Below are 10354 nucleotides of genomic sequence, written 5' to 3'. Positions count from 1 at the left end.
TTCTCCCAGTTCATGAGCATGGAATATCTACTTTTTGCATTGTCTTGTATTTCTTTCATCAGAGTTTTATAGTTTTCAGAGTACAAATCTTTTATCTCTTTGGTTAAGTTTATTCCTGGGTATTCTATTGGTTTTGGTGCAATTAAAAGTGGGATTGTTTTTCTTAATTTCTCTTTGCTGCTTCATTATTAGTATATAGGAATTAGTATATTAGTATATAGGAATGTAACAGATTTCTGTACACGGATTCTGTATCCTGTGACTTTACTGAATTAGTATATAGGAAATAGTATATAGGAATTAGTATATAGGAATGTAACAGATTTCTGTACACGGATTCTGTATCCTGTGACTTTACTGAATTCATTTATGAGTTCTATAGCTTTTTGGTGGCATCTTTAGGGTTTGCTATATAGAGCATCATGTCATCTGTAAACAGTGAAAGTTTTACTTCTTTCTTACCAGTCTGGGATGTCTTTTATTTCTTTATGTTGTCTGTTTTATTTATGTGCATTGCTTGGGGCTAGGACTTCCAGTACCATACTGAATAAAAATGGTGAGAGTGGACATCCTTGTCTTGTTTGTGACCTTAGTGGGAGAAGCTCTCAGTTTTTCACCATTATGATGTTTGTTTGTTTGTTTTAAAGATTTTATTTATTTATTTGACAGACAGAGATCACAAGTAGGCAGAGAGGCAGGCACAGAGAGAGGAAGGGAAGCAGGCCCCCCGCTAAGCTGAGGGCCTGATGTGGGGCTCGATTCCAGGACCCTGGGATCATGACCTGAGCCGAAGGCAGAGGCATTAACCCGCTAAACCACCCAGGCATCCCGAGTATGATGTTTGCTGTGGGTTTTCATATATGGCCTTTATTATGTTGAGGCATTTTTCCTCTAGACCTTCTTTTCAGAGGGTTTTTATCATGAATGGGTGTTGTACTTTGTTAAATGCTTTTTCAGGATCAACTGAACTGATTATATGGTTTTTATCCTTTTTAAAAAAGATTTTATTTGTTTGAGAGACAGCACAAAGGGAGAGTGGGAGGGAGAAGCAGACTCCCTGCTGAGCAGAGAGCCCAATGTGGGACTCAGTCCCAGGATCCTGAGATCATGACTTGAGCTGAAGGCAGAGGCTTAACCCACTGAGCCACCCAGGCACTTTGTCCTTTCTTTAAATGATGTGATGTATCCTGTTGATTGTTTTGTAAATACTGAACAAACCTTGTATTCTGGGGGTAAATCCCACCTGATTGTGGTATATGATTTTTCAAATGTATTGTTGGATTTGATTGCCTAATACTTGGTGATGATTTTTACATCTGTATTCATGAAATACTGGCTTGTATGCTTTTTGTTTAATTTTTTTGTTTGTTTATTTTTTTGTTTTTTGGTAATATGTTTATCTGGTGTTGGTATCAGGGTAATGCTGGCCTCATGGAATGAATTGGGAAGTTTTCTTTTGTCTTTTGTTTTTTTAGAATAGTTTGAGGAAGAATAGGTATTAACTCTTCTTTAAATGTTTGGTAGAATTCTATGAAGCTATCGGGTCGTGGACTTTTGTTTGTTGGGAGTTTTTTGACTACTGATTCAGTTTCATTTTTGGTAATTGCTCTGTTCAAATCTTCTATTTCTCCTTTAGTTTTGGTTGGTTATATGTTTCTAGGAATTTGCCCATTTCTTCTATGTTGTCCAAATTGTTGGCATGTAAGTTTTCATAATATTCTGTTACAATTGTACTTGGGTGATGGCCCTTCTTACTAGACCCGGTGTTCAGGTCATCAGAATGAAACTGGAATCAGCTGTTTTTTAGCAAATATTACATCAGAAGTGAACAATCTTAACTGGGGGGAGGGGAAGGGAGTCTCCAACTAGAATGAAAAAAGGGGATGAAAAGATAAAAGGAAAAAAAAAAACAAACCCCAAACAGAAACACAGATGAGAAAAAAGCCATCTCTGTTTTGTTCCCACATATGCCTCATTTACATCAAAAGCTGATGGCCTTTGAACTTTATGCAGGTGGCAGGAGGAGACCAGGCCAGGGTCTACTGTTAGTGAGGGCTTCAGGGGTGCACTTACAACACACGGTGGGAGGGCAGGGTTAGAGTGAGCCTTAAATACCAGTCTGGGCCTGGCTCAAGGGAGTGGGGATGGACAGGGGGGAAAAAAGGACCCACTCTGAATTTGAGTGCAAAAAATAAATATAAAATTTATTAAAACACCCACAATATTTTAAAGATACCAGGAGTAATACAGTTCACAAACCCAGTTGTTTGTGTAAATTATAATAAAATACAAATCAAAAAAGGATACATACTTGCAATTTCTAGGCACCCTAAATTAAATTTACTGAAACACTGGGGGAGAAGGGAGGGTAAGGAGGGGTAGCTCAGGAGGCAAACCAATAAAGTGGGAGGAAAAAATATTAACAAAAAGGTAAAAATTATACAAAATAAAATTATCAGCATAAATTTACTGTACTAAGAATATCTACAGTTTAATAATACACATCCTATTGCCTTGAGACATTGCAAAAATCTACCATTCATCCATCAACCCCAGATAAACTTCATTTCAAGTAGCCACAGTTACAAAGTCAAGACGGAATATTCAAGTATGGTTGTTAAGTTCACCTCCATTGGAAGCCAAGTAACCAAACAGGAATTCAAAGAGAGAAGAAATAAAACACATCAAAAAGCTATAGGGGTTCTAGATTAAGTCTAATGCATTAATATGCCACAATATGACCTGCCCTTATTTCTTTTTATAATTAGAATATGCGAAAAAGAAATGACATCACTCCTGTTTTTCTCCTCCTTTTTCCCCTCAAAAGAAAAAAAACCAAATAAAACAAATAAAAAAAGGTACTGGAATCAAGAAAATTTTGGATGTTCAAATGAGCCAAATAGTATTTTTTCAATCCCCATGTGAATAGTGATGAATTTTCCCTGAATGACGACGGGTAGTCAAAATGAGAAGAGCGCAAATGACACCACTACAAAAAGCATCCCTGATATCAGAAGAGAAGCAAACGAGGAAGTCGGCCAAATCACGCACTGATCCTTAGGCCAAAAGCAACTTTAGACCTTGCATTTCTGTGCTGCAGCCTCTGCTCAGGGGAGAAGCCTATTGCTCTGCTCTGTGGGAGGAAGGGCCGGGAGCGCCAAGACAGGGTCGCACGCGGAAACTCTCTATGCACACATGGGGTGGGGCCGTAGATAACCTACGCTGGGGATACGCACCTCAAAAAATTTTGGTCCAGGGTGTGTCCAAGTTGGCCGCGTACTCCAGCAGATGCAGCTGGCTGATCAAGTAGGTTTTGAGGAAGTCCTGTCAAATGACAGCAACAATGCCTGCCAAAGCTCAGTGAGATGGGCACGGGAGATTCACATTGTATCCGAAAGCAAAACTGACCAAGAAAATCAAAGAAAGTCAACCACACTCCTTCCTTTCGATGTTCTGCCATGATTAACTGCCGAAGAGTGAAAAATAAAATGACCCCAGATGTTTCAAGGTCAAGTCAGTCAGCGGATGGACAATCTGCAGGTGTCAGACCCTTACGGAATCTACTTTACTGAAGTTGTCACAATGTCCTGTTTTTGAGGTATTTAAAAAAATTACTGTGACAGTGGATGACACAAAATGAAGCTTCCTGTTACGTTTCTCCAACATCAACTTTTGTGGACCCAAGAGAAAATGGAGAGTAGCACCAACTAAAAAGCAGCCTCAGTGGCATCAAGTGAGCAAAGAAAGCTCCTTCCTTTAGTTGGAACACGAGGAGGGACAGGCAGGAGCAGCGCTGGGGCCAGGGTTGGGGGGAGCAGAGGAACGAGCCTGCTGCGCACTGCCCTGGCCAGTGCCAGGGAAGGAAGGAGGTCCCTGTGGAACGCCTTGGTAGGTGAGGGCCTTTGAGACCCTCAGCAGTGCCTTCTTGGCACCCTGGGCTGCAGGGGAAAGTGTGTGTCCTTGGCTATGAGAATGGCTGCCATGGTAGAAGGGGCAGGAGTACCAGACTCCCCTTCCTCAAAGGAGCCCTTCACCCTTCCTTTCTCATCAGGCGTGAGGGGACACACGTGTCACCAGAGCCCCTGCCAAGCCAGGCAGGCCCACTCCCCTCACTGTTAGGGAGCCGACTGCCTTCAGAACTTGCCTTTCTGTGTTCAGCCACCAAGGGAAGAAGAAAAAAACGAAACAGAAAAACTGCTCAGAGCAGGTTTTAGCACGGTAAACAGAGGTCTAGGAGACAGCACCAAAAGGGGGAGGGGGGAAGCCAAGAGAGACTGGAGCCCACCTTGTTTTTGGTTGGTTGTGGTTTCAGAACCTTGATAGCACCTCAGCAGGACAGGATCAGGGACAGTCACATTAAAACACCATAGCACCATTTTATTTAGACTATTTCAATTCATAAAAATGCTTCCTAGTCCATAAAACACACTTCCGTAACAAAAGGAAAGAGATTGGTTGAGGCACGTCAGGGATATTACTTAAATTTTCCACCAGCATCGCCTTGGTTTTGAGATCTGGCGGTGGTTCAACTTCACAAAGTCTAGCTGGATTTCTCTCCATGAAATCAGGTTACCATCTACTCATCAACCGTCTTCACACACATCTAGGGCTGTTTGGTACAAAGCCCTTGAGCTCTGCTCCTTTCCTGGCTTTAGCACTTAAAAAACCCCTTGCTCTATAAACTACCATTTCCACAAGAGGCTGGTGGAAGGACCAAGAGGGGCAGGGTATGATCTCTTTCCATGCACACCACGGTCACCCCGGCGAGAGGGCAAGCAGTACCCACGAAGCCAGCATGTGGGAAACTTAGGCCCTAGCAAAACAACAACAACAACAACAAAAAACAAAACACCTCCAAAACAAAAACAAAACCCCCCAAAAACAACAAAACAAAAACCCAAACGACGACAAAAGAAACAATGAAACCTCAAAATCCACGCAACAACTTTAGTCAAGATTTCTGATAATGGGTTCTTGAGCTAGCACCAGTTATTTTGTGAGAACCTGCCGCAAAGCGATTTATTATTTTAAAAATCTCTTAGCACAGAACTTTGCAAGCACTTCCCTTGCATGCAGAAGGCAGGGGAAACCAAACACAGGGGGACCCAGATATCTGCACTGCATGTGGCTGGCGTCTGTGGACAGGGCACACTGGGGAGAGGACTCTAGGACTCCATCGCTTCTCATTGCTATAATATTACTCTACAACTTGGTCATGCTGTTAGGTTCTTTAGTTGCAATGGCTTTATTTTTCTTCTCATGATAAAAATGTCTGTTAATCATCTTTAGGACTTAAAAAATGATAGTGCCAGTAAAAAATAAAAATTTGATTTTTCTCTTTAAGAAACCTTCAGCAGCAAGGGGGGGTAATAAGGAGCTGTGCATAGTTACTTTTTAAATATACGTCTAAAGCATGCTAATTTTAATGACTGAGATTTGAGGTAGGTTATACATGTAGTGTGTAAAAATCAGCATGGACTCGAGCATGGCAACAGCACCACCTAATCTGTGAAACACCATTGTCAGGGGAACGGGAACATCCAATGGAGACCGCCTCTTGACTCAGCTCTCAGCAGCCTTGGTGCTAGTCTAGAAAGTTACGGACCAAAGGCTGTTGGGGCTGCAGGGACAGACATCACATGCTTTGAGCCTGTATCGGTTTCTCCTTTCATCTAATGGCTTTGCTACCAAAGGGTGACGAGGGGAAGAGAATATTTAACAGACATCAGGAAGATTCACACATGCCAAGTATCCGAATCACCTGGGTTACACTCGGGACCTTCCAAACCAACAGCCAACCTGGGGTTTTCCCGGGTCATACAGACGGTCACATTCTCCAAATGGTTCGTAAAATATTGTATTTCTTGCTTAAGATCATTTAAAATGAAGTTTTCAAGGCACCCCCGCATCTACCTAAGCACGGAGTCAAATGAGACCTGCATAAAAGTACTGATGCGATAAGCAAAATAGCATTTAAAGGACCCAACTTTTCCTCAAAACTAGAAAATTAGCATGCTTATTAAAGACTCTGCTTCCTTTAGCTTGTCAAACTGAAGGTCAGAGGTTTTCCTATAAATCTGAGTTCTGAATAATTCTAAATCCTGATAAGCTCTTGGGTATTTATTTCAAAAGCAATAATATTTCATTTTTGTCCTGTAAAATAAATGCAACTTTACAGAATATGGTAAAAGTGAAGGATAGACAAAGCACGTTAAATATTCAGCTACTATTTACAATTTCTCCCACAATTACATGTTAAAACATACTTTTTTTTTTTCAAGTTGCTGTTTAAATCTAGGCAAAAGTGCTTAAAAAAATCTTTCACTATGTACAGTTAAAACCAGACCACATAAATGCTCAGGACATCTGACAGCGACTCCCCGCCCGTGCGTCTGACCAGTTACAGCAAACACCCAGCGGGTCGGTTCTCAGCTCTTACACAAGGCACCTGGAAGCTCAGGAACTTGCCTTCAGCATCGTCATCTGATTGTTAAACTCGTTTTACGAAGACCCACGTCTGAATAAAACTGCTCAATAAATATCTGCTCAGTAAGTATCTCAGGGCTTGGTTGTCCTTCACCGTGTGGCCACGGTCCCCTCCGTGTGTCCTGCTGAAGCCTCCCACTCACCACGCACATCCACACGGGCAGCCGGATGGAAATGTCGCTCACACCACAGGAAAAACACACACGCAAGGGAGTCTGACTTGCTGTCCACGGAAGTTGCTTCCACCAGCCACGCCCAACCTCTCTGACAACGTTGCAAAAATGAAGCACCACATTCTCATTTCAAAGAACCAAACGAATGCACCAGAATTTTAGAAGGGGCCAGTTGAGGAGGGGGATGGGGAAGGAAGGAAAGGAGAAGATGATCAAATCGAGAAATGGCACCAATTAGGGAGGAAAATCATAGCTACCTGCTGAAAACGTTGGACTCCTGCATTTTAAAATTGCTGAGGGTAAGCCCACCCCCGCCCGGGAGAGCGTGGAGAGGGTGGGCCTGGGTGGGGAGGCCTGCACCATTGTCTGATGTGGAGATCCAGGAACAGAGAGATGCTCTAACTGCTGTCACGCGGCTGGGGCCCGGGCTCCCGCAGGACGCCACCCGCCCGGAGTCCCAGCTCGGTACTACAGCACCAGGCTCTGCACAACGCCGCGCCATGGGCCGACGCTGGCTTTTCACAGCTTGGGTTCAGCTTCTTGTTTAGAGATACAGTAGCCCTTTTTCAATATCAGCATAGGCTTTGGGGCAATTTTTTTTTTTTTTTTTAACAAACAAAAAAATACCTGCCACTACGACAAATTCCTTCAGCCCAGCATTCATTGGCTTGTCAACCGGGTGGAAAGGGCTCCAAAGAGCCTCTCAACTCCAGCTCCAGCAAGGAGGTGCTGCCTGGGGAACCGTGACATCATGGGACTTGATCGACAATGGACAGAGGATTCAGTGTGGAGACTAGCAAGCTCGAAGCTGTCTACTTCCAACCTGGTTTCCGGGGGAAATCGACGCCAGCAACTCCGGTGCCTGGCCTAGGGGTGCGCCTGCCTCCCGCTCCCCGACTCCAAGCCGGTGACTGGAAAAGGGACCCCGGATACTTCTTTACAGATTCTCCCATCCTGCTGGAGAGGATGGAAGCGGTCCTGAGGGCTCCCTCCCCTGAAGGGAAGGCGTAGCGGTCAGGAGGGATGGACCGGGCGGCTACAGTCTGCACTTGGCTCGTGAGGGGCAGATGGCTGAGAGAACCTTGCCAGCTCCCAAGAGGGCCGGGCTCGCAGGGCCCAGCAAGACTGGGCAGGAATGCGCGCTCTTGGCCTTTCCCGCCGCTCCTTTACCATTACTATTGTCGCTTTTTAAAAAATCCAATAAATACACATTTTAAATGGAATTTAAAACTACTCCTTTGTGAAAGGACACTATAAACTTTCTTTCCATTATTGTGATATACAAGGATAGAGTTTTAAAAACAAGAGGAAATAAAAGCCCCCCCAACAAGGTGGGGGGAGGGGAGAAAAAAACCAACATGGAGATATAAATAGTAAGATCACGAAAAAAATCACCCGACAGCCGTAGTTTCTTCTTCAAAGTGCTGGGGAAGTTGGGGAAGGGAGGGGGCGGGTCAGTTCTGAGGTTTGGACCATAAATACATATATATGCATATCTATATATGTATATATAGATAAAAAGACTTCTGCACCCCCAACCCGCCCCCAGGTGTGAGGGCAAAAGCACCACAGAGGCAGCTCGGGCCGGGCCCGACGCTGAGGTACACTGGCTCCCTGGCACCGGGCACCTAGATCCAGCGGCTGTAGGGGCCAGTGACCTTCGTGTAGGCGTAGGAGGACACGGTGACTGCTGAGTCTGTGGGCACGGCCAGCGCCTGCCGTGTGGGGACAAGCCCCTTTTTCTCCTTATGCTGGGGCTCGGCCACCATGGCGCCCCCCCATTTGCGCTTCTTTCCGTAGAGCTTGGCCTCCTGCTGGCCCAGACCCAGCCGGGCGGCCTCCTCCTGTCGCGCCCGGGCCCTCTCCGCCAGCTGCTTCATCTTGGCCTCCCAGAGGGCCAGCCCGTGGTTGGGCTGGTTGAGGTTCTTGTGCTGGTAGAAGACCAGCGAGATGCGGGTGGGGTGGCAGCGGTTGGGCTTCTTGAGGGGCGTGGTGGCGTGCAGCTCCCGCCGGGCACACTCGATGAGGATCGAGCCATGAGCGGGGGCCACGGCCACACCGCCGATGTTCTCGTCTAGGAAATTGTGTTCACTGTCGGACCAGAGCTCTTCCTCCTCCTCCGCCACCCCACTCTTCTCCTCCTTCACCGCCCCCTTGTTGGGGGGGTCCTCGGCTGTCCCCTCCTCCAGGCTGAAGGGATCCCACAGCTTTTCCTCTGACTTCAGGGCCCCGAACAGTTTCTCACTGGAGCCCAGGGGCACGCCGAAGGACGGCCAGGCTTTGTCCAGCTGGCTTGCCCCCGGGGTTGGAATCCTTCCCTCCTCTCCTTTCAGGGGGCTCCACAACTTGTCTTGGAACCCAGGACCGCTTTTCAGGGCAGAGTTGAAATCCCCGGCCCCAACTCCCCAAGGCTTCTCAGTCAGGCTGGGACCGGCCAAGGCCGAGGTGTTGTTCCCAAACTTGCAGGGGCTCCATGGTTTGCCTCGAAGCCGTCCTCCGGGTTGGGGTGCTGGCTGCTGCCCCTCCCCAGAGAACAGCCCCCACTGGCTATCCGGGAAGTGAGAAGGGGTCAGGCAGCCAGTCCCATAAGAACTGAGCTTGTCGGGGATGATGGCAGGGCTCTCCCCAGGATGGAACACACCCCAGCTGCCGCCCACACTGTTAGTCCTCTTGGGGGACATGCTTGTGCCTCCTGAGTACTGTCCCCAGAGGTGATTGGGCCCCCCATTCTGAGAAGCCTCGGGCAAAGGTGTTTTGCCCATCTTACCAGGGTCTCTGGGTATAGACTCAGCCTGGACCAGGGGGTCCACTGGCTCTTGCTTGATGGATCTGTTGTAGCAGTTGGAGCTCTGTGCAAAGGGAGAGGGGTCCCTGGATGCTGGGTGGATCTGGGGAGCCTTGGGAAGCAGATACTCCTTGGGGCCTGGGTAAGCAGGCTGCTGGTGGTGAGGAGTGGGGTGGTGGGTGTCCGTGGGAACAGCCTGGCCAGGCAGCTCGGCAAACTCAGCACCACCGTAGGCCGGGCTCAGGCTGTTGTGCAGAGCGTGGAGGTCTGGCTTCTTCTCAAAGCTGCTGCTGCTGCCACCGTGTCCCCAGGTGCCAGGACCCAGGAACTGTGAGGGGAAGACGGGGTTGCTGGATGGGAAGCCATAGTAGCTGAACGACGGAAGAGCGTACTTGGAGTGAAAGCCGTTGACGGAGGTCAGGCCGGGCTGTGCATAGTAGGAGTGGTAGGAGTACACGCTGTTCACGCTGTAGGGGTCGGAGGGCCGGCAGCTGCCCAGCACCGAGTAGCTCTCCACCACCGCATTGCCACTGTACTTGAAGGAGCTGAAGTGGTTCTGGGGCTCCACTTTGAGGGAGGGCTTCAGGCCTTGCTGGGGAAGTCCACCCTTCAGGGCCAGGCCTGGGGAAGACAGGAGGCAAGACAAAGAAGGAGCAAAGAGAACCACAGCTCACAATGGGCCCGTGGCCTGAGGACTGGGGATGGAAGCTCCCTCTTCCCGAGGGGCTCCCAGCCCCACGAAAGCCCCAGGGAAAAGCGGCTGCCAGAGCCCACAGGTCCCCTGCAGCACTCCTGGTGAACCCTGCGGGTCTGCACAGAAGCTCCAGCCACTGCGTGCTGGAGCAGGACCAGGATCCGCGGACGAGAGAGCGGCCCCATACTCCACTGCGGCCCATGCGCCTGGGGCCCC

General features: G+C 47.7%; 1 protein-coding gene across 4 annotated transcripts in view; it reads right to left on the bottom strand.

Moving 5' to 3' along the window:
- Positions 1–2177: 2177 nt before the first annotated feature.
- TET3 (tet methylcytosine dioxygenase 3) overlaps positions 2178–10354 on the bottom strand; it is a 102341-nt gene continuing 94164 nt past the window's right edge. For all 4 annotated transcript variants that reach the window (XM_045079031.1, XM_045079030.1, XM_045079032.1 and 1 more), the window contains one exon: positions 2178–10065. In XM_045079031.1, coding sequence (XP_044934966.1) covers positions 8288–10065 — 1778 coding nt within the window. In that variant the 3' untranslated portion in view covers positions 2178–8287. The remainder of the gene's footprint in view (positions 10066–10354) is intronic.

This window comes from Mustela putorius, unplaced genomic scaffold (assembly GCF_011764305.1).
Source record: "Mustela putorius furo isolate JIRA1106 unplaced genomic scaffold, ASM1176430v1.1 tig00000281_pilon_pilon_pilon, whole genome shotgun sequence".
Taxonomy (NCBI): Eukaryota; Metazoa; Chordata; class Mammalia; order Carnivora; family Mustelidae; genus Mustela; species Mustela putorius.
The sequence above is the reverse complement of the archived record's forward strand: the minus strand, read 5'-3'. Positions and strand labels throughout refer to the sequence as shown.